Below are 19,186 nucleotides of genomic sequence, written 5' to 3'. Positions count from 1 at the left end.
CGGGAAGTACGAGAGACCGGCGCCGGGGAACAGCCCGGGGCGATATGGAGTAGGGATTCCGATTCCTACCTCCAGCTCCTGGCGTTACCCCTGGTGTCGCGATCTCCATCCCCGGGAAGTGTGGAGGACCCGGAGGAAATTCCGGACGTCGAACTCGAGGACGACCAGCCAATGGCGGAGACGAAGGGTGCGGCCGAGGTCATCACCCTCTCCTCGGAGAGCGAGGAAGACGATGACGGAGGCGAAACGGTCACGCCGGAGGTGTCATCAGACGAGGATGAGACCGCGCGGATGGCTTACCGGAGCGTCCGACGGGCTACCAGGGCCAGGGACGGATAAGCCTCGGAGTCGCGCCGCCGACCGAGGATCCGGTGGATATAAGACGATTCATGGAGGCACGAGTCGCCACCCATCGGCGTTTCCAGTAGATGGTGGAGGCGCGAAAGGTCGCCGACGACGAGGCCGCATGGCAGGAGCGTTTGGCTCGGCTGCAAGAGGAGGAGGAAGCATTGTGGGCACCAACCACGGAGCAGCCGGAGCCCACGCAGCCGCTGGCAAGACAGCTACCGCCGACACCGCAGCCACCATTGCCGTTGACGCCGCCGCCGCAGCCGCCGTTGCCGTTGACGCCGCCGCCACGGCAGCCGCCGCCGCCGACGCAGTCACCGCCACCGACACCACCACGGATGACGGCGACGCGGTCACCGCCACCGACACCACCACGGATGACGCCAGCGCAGGCGCCGCTGCCGACACCGCTGCGACCGCCACCGACACCACCACGGATGACGGCGACGCAGTCACCGCCATCCGACCACGGATGACGCCAGCGCAGGCGCCGCTGCCGAAACCTCCGCGGCCGACGCCACCACGGCCGACGCGCACGCCGTCAACACCACCGCCGTATGATCGATAGGAGATGGCAACGCCGGAATATCGACAGTGGCAACAGCGCGTTGATATCGATAACAAGAGATCGATTATGTGGCCAGGCGGAAAAAGAGATGAGCGGTGAATGGAAGGCGGGAGAATTTGAATGTCGAACAGATGGAGCAGAACCGACAGCAGCACCGGATGGAAGGAACAGGGAAGCTGCCTATACGAAGGGACACCGGGGCGGAGGACCGCCGGGACCAACAGTTTTTTTAAAAAACTTACGAAGGAAGGGAGAGATGTGAGGAGTCTTAAAACTCCCCACAAATCTCGTGTAGGGGAGCGGCCTAGCAACAGCCGCGATGAAGGGCAAAGCGGAAAGACCGTGAACTAACGGTACCGCTTTGGACCTTGGACTCCAGCGAGTCAAGGGCAGACAGGTCAAACGGTAACGGTGCGTGAGCACAGAGGACGCACCGTGAATCAACGGCACAATACGTGGACCTTGTACCCGAGCGGGCCGTGAGCAAAAAGGGAAATAACGGGATCCCTGCGGCCTATAAAGGGTAGAGGCGAGCACGGATGCGGGACAGTTAATGAGACAGAGAGATCGCGTGAGTTACCGGTGCCAACCGGCACACAGACCCTCCAGCAAAGCCACCCCGGCTTACCCTGGAATTGGTACAAAGTAACCAAAACATAAACACTGGGTTGAATTAGGCCACCCAAGGACCGTCCAGCGAACGGCCGTTGCCAGCAGCGGAGAAATGTTTACATTACATTTCAACAGGAAACCCCTACTCCTCCGGACTGGGTAATAGGAGCACGACATCAGCAAAGAACTAACCCACTCAAGTATAGGCAACACAGCACTTCGCATTTTCGGCCACCCACTTCAGAGTCTGCGACGCAGCATTTATGGTTTAGACTTACACATGTAAATTTAAGGCACACTATGTATTTCCTATTTACTCTTCTCAGCGGAGGTCTCGATTGTGACCGCCGCTGAAATAAAGATCAGTTCAGTTTTGTCATCGAACAAAGAACAAACGTTTTTTTTCTCCAACCAACTTCGGAACTTCGGGCAGCTACACTAAATCCTCAACACCAAGAAAGACTTCCTAAAGGACTTCGCATCTTTAAACATAACTGGCGCAGCCGACGACTACAAGCCGGGATGGGTCGCTTCATAATGTTGTTATTGTAAGCATACACATACACTAGTGATGGTTATCTGTGAGTAGTAAAATTTTGTTTTAAATTATTTCTGAGCATAAAAAATATTAAAAGAAAATAAGGTGCGACATGGGAAGCAAAAAAATGAAGAGAGCAAGTAAAGTGTCTATGTGGCGTTGTGATAAAAGTGATAACTGTGCAGTGGTAAAAATTATTTGGCGAGACAAAGAAAAATTTTGGTGATATTATAACCAAACAAAAAGAAAAGAATATTAATAAATAAAGATAAATAATAAAGGTCGCAAAGAATACGAAATAATTTTATATTGGCCAAATGATTTTTGATATCCACGGTGCATGTGTCACTTAGCTTGAGTCGTAATTTTTTTGTTTGGATTTGTGCTGATCGAGTAATTAATTGGAAACGCGGCTGCAGTCTCATCGCGATTCTGCAGAGTGCGGCCAATTTGTGTTCGTTGTGTCATAAAGAGAAAAGTAAAGAAAATAGAGATAGGTCAGGAATAGCCTCTGCAGTCCCGGCGTGCGTTCTGCAGAGCGCTGTAAAATGTACGTATTTATTAAGTATAAAACAAAGGAATTTAAAGAGAAAAGTTGAAAATATTGCTGAAACAACGCTGCAGTCCCATAGTGTGTTCTGCAGATTGTTGCAATATTTTGCTTTGAGTTGTCAATCAATGAATAGGCGAAAGAAAATATAAGAAGAAGAGTTAAAAATATTGGTAAAATAACTCTGGAGTCCCATCGTGTGTTCTGTAGATTATCACAGTATTTTTCTTTTCGTGTAATGAATAAAAAAAAAAAAGATAAAGAAGAGAGAAAATAAAGAAATAGAAATATCAAAGATAAATACATAGAGTTAGCCCTTGCAAGTCCCATCGCGTGTTCTGCAGAGGGATGCTCAAAGGGTAGGGATACTTGCAAAAAAAAAAAAAAAAAAAAAGGAGCCGTGCGCTCCCATGTCGTAGCTTTTTGGGAAGGAACTTCCAACAGTATAAAAATAGACTGAAAATTTTTTATAAATTGTGCTCATTATGTTTGCTTTTAAATAAAGAGAAAAATATGAACAGTCCAAGAAAATACAAATATTCGCTAGCGTGTCTAAAGTATTCACAATTACGAATTTTACACCTTCACAGGTAAAAATCAAGAACACAACACCTGAGAGCCTCAATAAGTCCCTAAGACTTAAGCATATGCCTACCAATACACATACAATATGTACACCCAAATACACCCCTATGTACCCAATAAATATTATATAAGAATAAATTGTCATAAGATCCTCAAAACCAAGGTTGAATGGAAAAAACCCCAAATCATAATGGACTGTCATAAGATCCTCAAAACCAAGGTTGAATGGAAAAATCCCAACTCCAATAATCACCCACAAGTGGACTAAACATCACGTCCCCACGTTCAAACTTCGGACTCGCAGTCCCGAAAAACAAAAGTGTCAAATTATAAGCCAAAGCACTTGTATCCAAGAGCAAATGCACTTGATCCAAGAGAAGCGTAAAACAATTAAAGTCAGAAGCTTTTTCTCTTCACTTGATCCCTTAAGTCCAAAGTCCACATTAGAAAAGCTCGATACCGAGGTTTGAACGTCATTCAAATCAGAATAAGTAGATGAGTTCAGTTTGAGACCTAATTGTAATCGGTCGGTGTTCTTCAACTAAAAATATATTTGTAATCATTCAGTAAAATAAAATTATATTTTTTTTACTTATGAGTATTGCAAGTAATTAATTGGCGCAGTCGGTAGGATCCAATAAATAAAAGAGTCCTTTTAATACGGTACTTATCCATTGAAGGATACGTTATACGACTAACTATCCAGGATTAGCGAATTAAAACAGTGATTCTAGCATTATTTTGAGATCCGCAAAAGAATCTACGTGAAAGTAGAAATTAAATAAAAATCCCGTGCGGTCGGAACCAAAGTTAACTAAAAGACTTTCAATTCCGTAATCTAAAAATAAACATATAGTTTTGAAAAAACCGAATACTTAAAAATTAAAAACCAAAACCGAAGAAAAACAAATACACCATGTCGGTTCCACAACTATCAGAAATCCATTTAAAACAACTATTGAATCAGATAAAAGAATTAAACCACTACGATGGCACACCTGGAAGACTATCTGGATTTGTGAATCAAATAGAACAACTACTTAATTTATATCCAACACAAGATCCGAGACAAGCACACGTCGTATATGGAGCAGTGAAGCGATTACTAGTGGATGCAGCATTAGAAGTCGTAACCCAAGAAAGAGCGACAACATGGATGGAAATGAAGGAAGCATTGGCAATGGCATTCAAGGATCACAGGCCATATACAACCATTATAAAACAATTAGAAGAAACACTATACCCAGGAAGCATCAGTAAGTTTATAGAGAAACTAGAAATACAATGTTGGATTATATTTGATATGTTAGAATTAGAAAATGATCCCGTTGATAAATCAAATTATACAGATATGTTGAATAGGACTGTCAAAACTGTAATAGATCGAAAACTGCCGGATAGAATTTATATGACATTGGCACATAAAGATATTGACACTATTTACAAATTAAAACAAGTATCAATGGAAGTAGGACTTTATGATGCTAGTCCAGAAAATCACCGTCCAAGTAGATCAGAAGTGAACAAACATAGGAACAGGGGAAATAATAATCAAAATAATTATCAGAAATATTACAGTAACAGAAATCAAAATTATTATCATTCTGGCATGAATCCTAGCAATAATACACAACCCCCTCAAAATTCGAACCAATTTATACCAAATCAAAACCAGTACTCACCTCGTTTCGTACCAAATCATCTAAGAGGAAATTATCACACATATAGAAGGGATTTAACACAAGCCCAACAAAATAATCCCCTTAACTTCCAACCCTCAACTTCAAATAATTTTAATAATAAACCGATAAAAAGACAACACGAGAGTCAGAGTGACCAGTACAGAATGGATGTAAATTTTCATCAAGCTGCCTCGGACACTCAAGTGACAGAGAAGGACACACCAGTCCCTATGTAGAAATAAATTATCATAATAAAATTTACAAAGGAATGATCGACACAGGATCATCAATAAACATTATAAAGGAAAATTTTGAAAATATAGAAGAAAACGAAGAAAACCTTACGGTATATACTATTAAAGGTCCAATTAAACTAAAGAAAAGTATAATAATAAAACCCACTTCAGTCTGTCCGTCTGTTCAAAAATTCTATATCCACAAATTTTCAGACAATTATGATTTCCTATTAGGTCGAAAGTATTTAGAAGATACAAAAGCTAAAATAAACTATGATAATAATACAGTAATTTTAGGGTCCAAAACATTTAAATTTTTGTATGATGAAAAGAAGGGCGAGACCGCATCCAAATGCCTCGACTCGCAGCAAAAGATTGATTCTGCCCCAGTGGAGAAAATCAATCCAAAGATGCAAAAGGTTAAGACCATATCTAAGGGCCTTAAACCAAAGCGTCAACAACAAAAGAAAGAGACCTAAATGCCTCATTTCAAATGTTGTTAGTGACACAGTGGACAATGATGTAACACATCTCGATTCCATGTCCGTTGACGACAATATAGTCAACTTCGCGATTAACAATGAGTTACGCGAATGTAACGAGTATAGACTAGAACATTTAAACGCAGAAGAAGTCGAATGTTTAAAGAAGGTCCTATATGAATATAGAGACATTCAGTACAAAGAGGACGAAAATTTGACCTTCACAAGTACTATTAAACATGTCATCCAAACTCAACATGAAGATCCAGTATACCGTAAACCCTACAAGAACCCCCAAAGCGATGACCAAGAAGTCAACAAACAAATTAAAGAAATGATAGAACAAGGGATTATTCGCAAATCAAAATCCCCTTACTGTTCTTCTATTTGGGTGTTTCCCCAAGAAGGCAGACGCCTCTGGGAAACAAAAATTCAGGTTGGTAATCGATTACAGGAATCTAAATGAGATAACTGTTAATGACAAATTTCCCATTCCCCCGAATGGATGAAATATTGGACAAATTGGGTAGATGCCAATATTTTACGACAATAGATCTAGCTAAAGGTTTTCACCAAATACAGATGGATGAGAATTCTATTGCAAAAACTGCTTTTTCCACTAAGCATGGGCACTATGAATATACTCGTATGCCCTTTGTCCTAAAAAATGCTCCAGCTACTTTTCAGAGATGTATGAATAATCTTCTGGAAGGTTTGATCTACAAAGATTGTTTAGTCTATTTAGACGATGTTATTGTGTATTCCACTTCATTGGATGAGCATATTTTATCTCTAAAGAAAGTCTTTGAGAAACTGAGAGAAGCCAACTTAAAATTGCAGCTAGATAAATGTGAATTCATGAAGAAAGAAACTAAATTCCTAGGACACATTGTTACAAAAAATGGCATCAAACCAAACCCGAACAAACCAAAGCAATCACAAACTTTCCACTATCTAAGACACCTAAGCAAATACAATCATTTTTGGGACTATGTGGGTTCTATCGCAAGTTCATTCCTTACTTTGCCAAAATAGTTAAGCCCATGACCCTCAAACTAAAGAACGGTGCTGTAATAGATATGAAATGCAAAGACTACATCGACTCATATGAAAGACTACAGGTTTTGATAACATCAGACCCGATATTAATCTACCCTGATTTTTCAAAGCCCTTTTCTCTAACAACTGACGCAAGTAATGTAGCTATTGGTGCAGTGTTATCACAGAATCATAAGCCCGTTTGTTATGCCAGCAGAACGCTGAACCCGAAATCAACTATGCTACTATTGAAAAAGAATTGTTAGCTATAGTTTGGGCGACAAAATATTTCAGGTCATACTTATTCGGAAGGCCATTTGAAATAATGAGTGATCACAAGCCATTGGTATGGCTCAATAATATCAAGGAACCGAATATGAAATTACAAAGGTGGAAAATCAAACTTAATGAATTTGATTATAAAATAAAATATCTTCCAGGCAAAGAAAATTTTGTCGCGGATGCTCTTTCCCGCACAAAGATAGAAGAAGTCATGGTTGGCGAAGTCGCAAACAGCGCAGACGCAACTATACATAGTGCCAATGAAGATAATTTCAATTATATATCCATAACAGAGAGACCAATCAATTTCTTCTCTAGACAAATAGAGATAGAAAAAGGCGACAGTGACACAACAAGTGTAAGTCACTTCTTTCAAAAATTAAAGATTAAAATATTTTATAAAGAAATGACACTTGAATTCGCCAAAAATCTCATTAAGGAATATGTGTGTACCAAGAAAAGTGCAATTTACTTCCCTAATGATGAAGATTTTCTGATTTTTCAGAGGGCATTTACCGAAATCATAAGACCTAACAATTTCACAAAACTATTGAGATGTACAACCAAGCTAATTGACATACTAACTTATGCGGAATTTAAGGACTTAATCTTAAAGAAACATAAGGAACTTTTACATCCAGGTATTGAAAAAACCGTTAATTGGTTTAAAGAAGAATACTATTACCCTGATAGTCAAAAGCTAATCCAAAATATTATAAATGAATCTGAAATCTGTAATCTGGCAAAAACAGAACATAGAGACACAAAACTGACATACGAAACAACACCCGAAATATTTAACACAAGGGAAAAATACGTGATAGATTTTTATCTCACGGAAAGCCAAATCTTCCTATCTTCTATTGATATTTATTCGAAATTTGCCTCACTAGTAGAAGTAAAAAGTAGAGATTGGCTAGAAGCAAAATGAGCCATTACGAAAATATTCAATGACATGGGAAAGCCACAGGAAATTAAAGCGGGCAAAGACTCAGCCTTTATTTGCATAGCTTTGCAAAACTGATTAAGATCCGAAGGTGTTGAAATTAAATTGAACAAGTAAAAATGGGGTATCAGATATAGAAAGATTCCATAAAACCGTAAACGAAAAACTAAGAATCATTGGAAACGAACAAAACATTGAAGATAGGTGCACAAAATTCGAAACAATATTATACGTATAAGTTAACAACAGAAACTTTTGTTACTCCTCTCGACGGCCGATACAATGAACCCTTAGTACTTTTCCTGCAAGAATTGTGCAACAAAGTATTCTAAGAAATACAAGAGTTCAAAAATCCTAAATCAACAATATTATAAACATCCGCCGCGACGAACCCACGCAACACCGAAATTGCAGAGATTGCAATTCGATCCAGTTCAATCGAGTTCAAACCACTCCAATGCTCCGCCTAGCTGCCGATCACGCCATCAGCGACGACGACAACGTTCTGCCGACGCCTCTGTCAGACACCCACAGCTTACTTAGGGCTTACTCTAATTCTCAATGTTTAGTTCTTAATTTGAATCCGAAATAAAAGGTCAACCTCGCAAATTGGACTCGTTTAATTTCCACAAAGGAAAAGATTAACTGGCGCCCGAACAGGGACCTGATGAGAAGGAAATCTTGTTAAGTCAGATTAGTACATTAGTACGACTCCATCAGTCCCAAAAACCCCTGTTGCATTCTTTGGTACGCGGATTTACTAAAGGCAACCCATAGGCGGTCTACGTGTTCTGTAAGGTACGACCGCAGAACATCCTCTACGTGTGTGCATCGCAGGATCCCGAGTAACAACGTAAAAAGGACAACATCCGGATCACCAGGAGGAGTAGCCGTATCAAGTTAGCAATGTAAGTAGAGTTAAGTGAATCAGATTACCTAAAACGTAATAAGAAGTTAAGAAAACTAAAATAATTCAAAGTAAAAATAGCGATATGTTAAAAGCAAAAACAAAGTGAAAGTGTTTAAAGAAATTGACGAAAGTCTGTGAATAAAATAAATAAGCGTAAAGCAATAAAATAAAATATCGCTGCACTACCAATAAAAAAAGCAGTATAACAAGCTCAATCTTGCGAATCCCAAGGGACCCTCCAAGGTAAAAGAGCCAAACCAGACACTGGTTTTCAACAATTAAAATAAATTAAATTCACTTTAAACAGAACACAGTTCTTCGATCACGTTCCTTTGCTAAAACTAAATAAAGTAAAATTCGAAACTAAAAGAAATTACAATTCATACGCAACTAAATAGGTTTAAAAAAAATTTTTATGATTCATAATTTAAATTTCAATTAAATAAAATTTTTAATACGCGATTAAATTTTACCATAAAATAATTAAATTAGGAGTAAGTTTCAATATTAACGTGCTATAAAATTTTGCTACTAAACACTATTGATTATTAAGACCTATTTAAATTTTAAATCAAACATAAATTAACTAAATAATTGAACGGATCTATCAACAAATCTTAAGTGACACAATTTAAAATATTTTGTTCCCTCATTCATTTTATACACTTAAATAATTGATTCTATTGCTATAACCATACTTAGCTACGCGTAACCATACTAAACAAGTTGACTATTCGATATCACAGTAATTCTTTACCTCAATGGAAATTTCTCCTTATGGCAAATTTCAACAATTTAATTAGACCACTAGTGCTCAACTTAGAAACAGAATCTGAGGCAATAAACCGAACAGAACCTAACGCACCTAATCTAATTCAACAACACGGACAAGTCGCAAGACAACAAACACACCAACAAAACAGAAACATAATGGCACAGCCCGAACAACTAGCCGAAATCGTTCGTCAGATTCTGGCCGAACAACTCCCAACTCTCTTGCATCAAAGTCAAAGCTCTAGCTTTGATTTCGCAAATGTCGAGAACCAGGGTATTAATCCAGAACATCAACATAATTTACAAGATTTAGACAAAGTCCCCGATATTGTAAGATCTTTGCATGATTTTTCCGGTGACCCAGCTGAATTCGGTTCCTGGAAAAGGAGTGTAGATAGAATATTAGAAACTTATGCTCACACCGTAGGTACAGCAAAGTATTTCGGTATTTTGCACACAATTCGAAATAAGATAAAAGGCATCGCAGACATTGCCCTCGATTCTTATAATGTCCCGTTGAACTGGGCAGCAATCTCAAAGTGCTTAACATTACATTACGCAGACAAACGAGATATTTCCACCTTGGAATATCAAATGACAACAATATTCCAAAAGCCCAATCAGACAGTTGAAGAATTCCATCAAGTTGTTTACAGACATTTGTCTCTAATACTCAATAAAATAAGTTGCATGGAATTGGGCAGGGAATCAGAATTGGTTATGACCAAGTTGTACAGGGATAAAGCTTTAGATACCTTTATCCGAGGTCTCCGTGGCGACCTTCCCCGGTTGCTGGGCATAAAAGAACCCACTGACTTGCCATCTGCTTTGCACTTGTGCCTAAAGTTGGAAAACCAGACTTACCGTATCAATCACGCTTCGGGCAAAATTCAACAGAACAATTTTAGAAGCACACCTCAAGGGCCGCCTCCACGCCCACTACCTATACCCAATAATATGGGTTACCAAACCAGACCAATACTACCACCCAGACCCATGCCAGCAGGAGTGTTTAATGCTAACTTTGGACACCCACAATACCGACCAGCACCGAATAATTTTGGGCAACAATTCCGACAAGCTCCGATAGCACAACCCCCAGCACACCAACCGTATCCACCACCTCGTCCGATTGCAACAAAACCCCAACCACGACCAGAGCCAATGGACGCGGACAGAAGCCTTCAATCTAGGCAAATTAATTATATGAACAGGCCTCAATTTGATGCCTCTGGTAAACGACCCCCAATACCTATTACAGATCCAACCAAAAGACAAAGAAATTTTAATATCCAAACTGAAATCGAACAACAAACTGAGGCAGAACAAGGAGCACCGACAATGGCCGATTACGAACAGACTTTAGCAGAACAAAATGAACAGACAGACTATGAACAAACACTTGGTGAATTCACAGAAGTGATTGACAGCAATGACCAAGAACCAGAGCATGACTATTCCTATCTCAATTTTTTAGGGTAACTGACTCTTCACTGCCATATTTTGAATGTAAGGTGAGGAGTGGAGAAATCTTAAAAATATTAATTGATACCGGCTCTAATCGAAATTATATTCAACCAAAACATGTCTCAAACCCGTTACCAAACAAAACCATATTCAATGCTGTCTCTGTAGGTGGCGATATAAAAATAACTCATCACAAAAACGCCAATTTATTTAACGATCTGAATACAATAGTTAAATTTTTCCTATTACCAACCCTCAAAACTTTTGACGCGATATTAGGCAATGACAGCTTTAAGGAATTAGGCGCAGTCATTGACACAAAAAACCAAATAATGCATTTAAAAAATGGCTCGAATATTCCCATTAAAGAAAAAAAATTTGAATCAGTCAATGTAATAATACCAAGGTTGGATCACCTTACACACAATCAGCGATTTGAATTAAATCGCTTACTCAAAAATTACCCAACCTTATTTGCCGAACCGGATGACAAACTGACCTACCTCACAAATGTGAAAGCCGAAATACGAATAAATACTGACACACCAGTTTACTCTAGATTTTATCAGTACCCAATGGCTTTAAAAGCTGAGGTTGACAAACAGATTAAAGACCTTTTAGAGAATGATATAATACGACCATCGCGTTCCCCATATAATTCACCTGTGTGGATCGTTCCAAAAAAACAGGATGCTTCCAACGTAAAAAAATATAGACTGGTCATTGATTATAGAAAACTGAATAATGTAACAATAGCTGACAAATACCCTATACCTGACATAAACGGAGTCATTGCACAGTTAGGTAATAACAAGCTTTTTTCCGTTTTAGACCTTAAAAGCGGATTTCACCAAATTCCATTAAAAGAGAAAGATATAGAAAAAACAGCATTTTCCGTAAACAATGGAAAGTACGAGTTTACTAGGCTCCCCTTTGGTTTAAAAAATGCCCCTTCAATATTCCAACGCACCCTTGACGACATCCTTAGAGAACACATAGGAAACATTTGCTACATTTACATTGATGACATTATTGTTTTTAGCAAAGACGAAGAGTCTCATTGCAAAAATCTGAAAACAATTTTTGAAACACTAAGTGCAGCAAACGTTAAATGCCAACTAGACAAGTGCGAGTTCTTTAAGAACAAAGTAGAATTCTTAGGATTCGTTATATCAGATAAAGGAATAGAGACTAGCCCAACAAAGGTAGAAGCTATAGCTAACTATCCGAGACCAAAGACCTTAAAGGAATTAAGATCCTTCCTTGGGCTATCAGGATACTACAGGAGGTTTATACTGGGCTATGCGACAATGGCCAAGCCACTGACTGATTTGCTTAGAGGGGAAGACGGACGCATTTCAAAGGGAATGTCGGCAAAGAAATTGATTCACTTAGACGATAAAGCAATAAAAGCATTCGAACAGTTGCGCAGTACACTGATATCCAAAGATGTAATACTCCAATACCCAGACTTTGATAAGGAATTCACACTAACGACAGACGCCTCTGACTATGCGATAGGAGCAGTATTATCACAATCCAACAGACCGATTTCATTTATATCTAGAACACTTTCCAAAACTGAAGAACAATACGAAACGGCAAAGAAAGAAATGTTAGCAATACATTGGGCTGTTAATTTCTTCAAGGGATATCTTTACGGTGGTTCAAAGGTCAAAATCTATACCGATCACGAACCACTTACGCACGATTGCAATTGGAAAGGTGGGATAGCTATTAGAAGGTGGAAGTCTTATTTGGATGAATATAATAAAGAATTGCTCTACAAGCCAGGGAAAGAAAATGTAGTAGCAGACGCACTATCGAGGGCACCAAGACAAGTTGAAATTAATTCATTGACAGCAACTCAACATAGCACTCAAAGTTCTAGCCACAATTTGATATCAAATGTTGAATCTCCGATTAATGTTTTTAAAAACCAAATTTTTATACTTAAAGAAGAGCCACCTGACTATAAATTTACCCTTCCATTTCCCACATTCCATAGGCATACAGTATCGCAGCCAACATACTCAGACGATGATTTAATACAAATTTTAAGAAAACATCTTTATCCCACAGTCATTAATGGCATTCACACAACAGAAGATATAATGGGCCAAATACAACGAATTTATCCAGAACATTTTCGATCTTTTAAAGTCAGATTTAGTCAAAACCGGGTAGAAGACATAGTTAATGAAACAGATCAAGACGAACTTATCCTTAAAACTCATAATAGGGCACATAGAAATGCTGAAGAGAATAAAATCCAATTATCCGAAAAATGCTATTTTCCCAAAATGAAATCTAAAATTTTAACATTAGTAAAACAGTGTCAGGTGTGCAAGGAAGGAAAATATGATAGGCATCCCACAAACCCAGAAATAATGGAAACTCCAATTCCTGAGTTTCCGGGACACACAATCCATATAGATATTTTCTCTACAGAAAAAAAACTGGTACTAACGGCAATTGACAAATTTTCTAAACTTGCGCAAGCTAAATTAATAAATTCAAAATCAATAGAAGACATAAGAAAACCCTTACATGACATCCTATTCTATTTTGGCGTACCAAAATACGTCGTAATGGATAATGAAAAATCTTTTAATTCCGCTACAATAACTTTTATGATGAGAGACCAGCTGGGCATACAAATTTTTAAAGCACCCCCTTATAAAAGTTCCGTAAACGGACAAATAGAACGGTTTCATTCTACCCTCGCTGAAATTATGAGATGCTTAAAAACTAAACAGGTACACCGAACTTTTGAAGAACTATTAGATTCAGCTGTCTACGAATACAACTTCACAATTCACTCTGTAACGAAAAAGCGTCCATTAGAAATATTTTTTGGCAGAAATATAACCACTGACCCAGGAGAATATGACAAAAGCAGACAAGATAACATTGAAAAACTGAAATCAAAACAAGCAACAGACTTAAAAAACCATAATGAAAAACGCAATAAGATCAAAGACTATGAGCCAGGGCAAAAAGTGTTTATAAAGCAAAACACAAGACTAGGTTCTAAACTTTCCCCACGGTACAAGAAAGAAACAGTAAAAGAAAATAGACATACAACTATTATCACAGAAACAGGAAGAATCGTTCACAAGAGTAACATAAAACAAGAGTAATAATACCCTCTAACTCAGTATTTTTGTCCGTTTGCGGGTATCGATCCGATCGTGAGGGATCGGCCTATACCCGTAAAAAATTAATTCGTTCACTGAATAAATGATTTTTCTTCTTCTCCTTTTCCCCATTACAGGATTTTCTTATTTTTAATGCTTCTGCCATTAGCATTGGCAAATATGGAAATCACTAATTACACCGACGCTCAAACCGTCTCAGTGTACAAAGGATTAGGGAAACTACAAATATCATCAACTAAATTAATCCATCTAATAGACCTAGAACAGCTAGAAACAGAATTGTACAAAATACGAGAACACACAATTAATGACTTAAAAGGAAGCTACCTCTACCATACACTAACACACGAAATAGCTCATTTACCGCATTAAGTACTCTGACCTCAAAATATCGCAAAGCTCGATCAATCAATTGGATTGGTTCCGCTTGGAAATTTGTGGCAGGAAATCCGGATCATGACGACTTAACTATGATCGAAAATAATTTAAATAGCCTTATAACTAACAATAACGATCAGGTAATAGTTAATAAACAACTGCAAAGTAGAATCAATAATTTAACAACAATCTCAAATATGCTTACGAACTCAATAAAAAAGGATAACAATTTTAACAATGAAATAGCAACGAGTCTGCAAAATCAGGTCAGATTGATAAAAGAAGAAATTGTAAACATTAAATATGCCATTCAATGGGCAAAAATTAACGTAATTAACACACTCCTTTTAAACGAATTTGAACTAAATGAAGTAAATAAAATATTTCAAAAAAACAATATTACCTCTTTATCAATCAAAGAAATGCTAGAATTTGTTGATGTTTCAGTATTACATAATAAAACAGCGATTATCTATATCATCAAAATACCAGAACTAGACCCCACTACCTATCAAGATATGTTGATAAAACCCGTTATAAAAAATAACTTTATTGTACACTTAGAAACGAATGAAATATTCATAGCGCAAAAAGAAATCATTAATGTACCCAAAAACTGTAAAATATCCAATTACTTAAAAATATGTAAAAAAGAAAACACTGTAAATCTAAAACAAACAAAATGTATTGCTAAGTTAATTGAGGGAAAGGAAGCGCTGTGTGACTTCAGTAATGCAGAACATATTCAGAAAATAGAGGAGATCGATGGCAGCTTAATATTACTTAACAACTACACCGGCAACTTAATACACAACAACATAACTTACAATCTAAAAGGAACATACCTGGTTCATTTCTGGAACGATACCGTTCAAATAAATAGCAAGCAATTCAACAATAAAGAAAAATCTATCCTAAAACCCGGAACACCAATAATTCAAATGTCACCCATAGAAGTGGAGAGGTTAAAAATTTTGTCATTGGAATCACTGGAGGCCCTCAACATCAAAAACACAAAGCACTTAAATAACGTAACAACACACTCTACCATAAACCGCATCGCGATCTTGTGCTTACTGGGCACCGTCATACTTCTTTCAATAATCTCCAAAATCCACTTTAAGCCCAGAGAGAAAGTAACCATTCAAATTCAACAAGAGCCTCCCACGCTTAATAGTAAACTTAAGCCAAGGCCGATACAGCCCGAATTCAACAATATTCCCTATTTCTAACACCCACTTGAGGACAAGTAGGATCCTGAGGGGGGAGAGTTAACAACAGAAACTTTTGTTACTCCTCTCGACGGCCGATACAATGAACCCTTAGTACTTCTCCTGCAAGAATTGTGCAACAAAGTATTCTAAGAAATACAAGAGTTCAAAAATCCTAAATCAACAATATTATAAACATCCGCCGCGACGAACCCACGCAACACCGAAATTGCAGAGATTGCAATTCGATCCAGTTCAATCGAGTTCAAACCACTCCAATGCTCCGCCTAGCTGCCGATCACGCCATCAGCGACGACGACAACGTTCTGCCGACGCCTCTGTCAGACACCCACAGCTTACTTAGGGCTTACTCTAATTCTCAATGTTTAGTTCTTAATTTGAATCCGAAATAAAAGGTCAACCTCGCAAATTGGACTCGTTTAATTTCCACAAAGGAAAAGATTAACTTATATTCAGCTGCAAAATTTTTTTTTTTTTAATGACAGAATATAACAATCCTTATCTGCATTAAACGTAAACATTTTTTTTTTATTTTTGATTTTCTAGAAGAATAAATTAATATCATAATAATGAGAAAAAGCTCATAAATAGAAAAAAAAAAACGTTTCATTGAAAATAAACAGAAAAAAAATGGGATGGTTTAGCGATTCTAGTGAGGCAAAGGACAATACTGCCAACGTAGTTAATAACGTAAAAATTATAGATCACACAGACGATATAAATGCGTTGTGGATCTTATTGTTGATCATTACAATAGTACTACTTCTACAATTTCTGCTTACAATTTATGTTAAGCATAACAAGATCATCAAAAGACGTTGTATAAATAGGGCAAATCGTTTAGACCAGATTTAAAAAAAAAATAATATGGATTAGAAGAAAGCTTAATAAAAACTTTTTTTTTAACGACAAGAATGGAATGGAGCGAAATAGCGATACGAATAGACGAATTTCGCTTCAGGTTTGATAAGTCTTATAAATGTATCAATAGAGACGCAGTAATAAAATCCGAAACTTTGAAAAATCATATAGAGATATTAGTAGGAGAATATAATAATATAGTTACATTAGTAAATAAATATGCAAATAGGCTCACATCTGAACATAATAACAAATGTTTAAGGGTTATAAAATCCCTAAACACAAGATTAAATAACATCAGAAAAAGAAGGCATATTCTGATAGAAGTACCGGAAAGTCTAAGTCAATTGGTTGAATTCAACACAGACCAGTTCAAAGAACTAGACGAATCTGTTCAATCAAGCGGCGCTGAGTCCGATAGTGACATTGAAACGCTAGAAGGAAGCGACCGAATTGAATTTAAATCTGAACCAATAACAATTTCTGAAATGGCACAGACAGTGATAGAATTTATCAGGCTAGCCACATCTCTGATACCAGAGTTTGATGGTAAACCAGAAAATCTACAAAGTTTTTTGGATGCTCTAGGTCTACTAGATAGCTTAAAGAGCACACATGAAACGACAGCGATAAGCCTAATAAAACCTAACTTAAAGGCCATGTAAGAAACCTTATAAGTAATGAGCAGACGATTGCTGCAATCATTACCCAACTGTCAAGTGCAGTAAAAGGGGAATCGGTAGAAGTGATATCTGCCAAGCTTCTGAAGCTACAACAGAGAAATAAAACGGCTAACCAATACACCCAAGAGGTGGAGAAACTGACAAAGGCCCTTGAAGGTGCCTATATCAGTGAAGGTCTCAGCCAATCCTTAGCAAATAAATACAGCACTACAACAGCTGTAAAAGCAATGACACAGAATTGCTCCATTGATAAGGTAAAACTTATCATGCAAGCAGGCACATTCACAAACATGAATGATGCCATCTCCAAATTTGTAAACAGTTGCACAGAGATAACAGGTCAAAGTAACACTGTACTCTATTAATTATAATAGAGGCGCCCGGGGTTATAATCGTGGAAGAAATAACTACCACAACAATTACAACCGAGGCAGCAATAACAACAATAATAATATCTATAATAACCGTGGAGGTAGACGAGGCCAAAACCAAGGGAGAGGCCGCGGAAACTACAACCATGGTAATAATAATAATAGCAGTGTGAGAATCGCGCAAAATACGTCGGAAAACTAACAGAACCCTTTAGGAAACAACCAATAAATGTAAAAGTTCATTCCATCAATTATAGTCTTAATATATTCGTAACCTTCTATAATCATTTAACTGAAAATAAACTAACATTTCTCATAGATTCTGGTGCAGATATCTCACTTTTGAAAGTAAATTCTGATAACTTCATAATTCAAAATGAAAAAATAATAAACATCGAAGGCATAGGCCAAGGTGTGATAAAGTCTCAAGGAACAACCTTAATAGAACTCCAATCAACAAAATATATTATTCCACATGAATTTCATTTGGTAAACCCAAATTTTGCAATACCATGTGATGGAATAATAGGCATTGATTTTATAAAGAAATTCAATTGTCAACTAGATTTCAAACCAAGTAAAGACTGGTTTATAATTAGACCCCAAAATTTAAATTATCCAATATATGTTCCGATAACATATAGCGCTGGCAACAATACAGTTCTTCTGCCAGCCAGATCACAAGTTATTCGGAAAATAGACATTAATGTTGTAAATAATTTCATATTTGTTCCTAATCAAGAAATACACAATGGGATTTATGTTGCAAATACAATAGCAGCATCCAAACATGTAAGTTAACAACTAAGAGCACAGACATTCATGTCAACAATACATAAACACTAAGTTACCACATATAAACAATGCTGACGCGCCCCAACGGAGTTCAGCGCTCTGCGCTACGAACGGTCAGCAACAGCAGTTGGACACCCCTTATCCGGGGTACCAAGCTATGTTGCATAAATGCTGAGTCGGCTTGCCGACCATGGGTTTACGGCGTGATGCATTGGAGCCAGGGTAGATCCACACTTTTCATATTCTTTTGTATTCAGTTCTAAGCTTGCACTTTAACAATAAAGATCAGCTACTCCGGCACTTGGCCGTAAAATACCAATTGTTTTAATTGAACATTCTCGTTGAGCCAAAAGGCCATCGAAAGACCACGGGGGCAAAGTCACGCCCTCCATCCTAATCTTCCTAAGACGTCTTCACCTCTGGCATAATAGCCGGACTTACTGAGGACTCAGGAGAGTCGACGTTGCGCCTGGATAACACCCAGCCCAAGGAGACGACGCACATCAACCCTATACCACGGAGCCATCTGTAAAAGAGGACCACCGGACTATAGGACTTATTAAGTTACATAAGAACGAGCGCAAGAGTTACCGGTGACATCAATAAAGTGATGTACTTTAGAGGTAACAGATCCAACAGAGGATACGGAAATGCCAATAGAGGTGGTAACCGAGGTAGAGGCTTCAA

At 38.0% G+C, this 19,186-nt stretch overlaps 2 protein-coding genes across 2 annotated transcripts; both read left to right on the top strand.

The window, feature by feature from the left end:
* The first annotated feature begins 466 nt into the window (after positions 1–466).
* Positions 467–916, top strand: LOC123327341 (angiomotin). The gene has a single exon (XM_044923569.1). It carries the CDS (start codon positions 467–469, stop codon positions 914–916), a length of 450 nt encoding a protein of 149 aa, XP_044779504.1.
* Positions 917–4,359: 3,443 nt separating this feature from the next.
* Positions 4,360–19,186, top strand: LOC120285392. The gene is made up of 2 exons (XM_039298120.2): positions 4,360–4,457; positions 14,296–19,186. The coding sequence occupies exon 2, from the start codon at positions 14,650–14,652 to the stop codon at positions 15,787–15,789; it is 1,140 nt and encodes a 379-aa protein (XP_039154054.1). The 5' UTR covers positions 4,360–4,457; positions 14,296–14,649; the 3' UTR covers positions 15,790–19,186.

Source organism: Drosophila simulans, chromosome X (assembly GCF_016746395.2).
Source record: "Drosophila simulans strain w501 chromosome X, Prin_Dsim_3.1, whole genome shotgun sequence".
Classification (NCBI taxonomy): domain Eukaryota; kingdom Metazoa; phylum Arthropoda; class Insecta; order Diptera; family Drosophilidae; genus Drosophila; species Drosophila simulans.
Note: the sequence above shows the minus strand (reverse complement) of the source record. Positions and strands in the feature narration are given on the sequence as shown.

Coding starts and splice junctions, on each gene's coding strand:
- LOC123327341 (XM_044923569.1), top strand. CDS start 467: ATGGCAGGAGCGTTTGGCTCGGCTGCAAGAGGAGGAGGAAGCATTGTG.
- LOC120285392 (XM_039298120.2), top strand. CDS start 14,650: ATGATCGAAAATAATTTAAATAGCCTTATAACTAACAATAACGATCAG.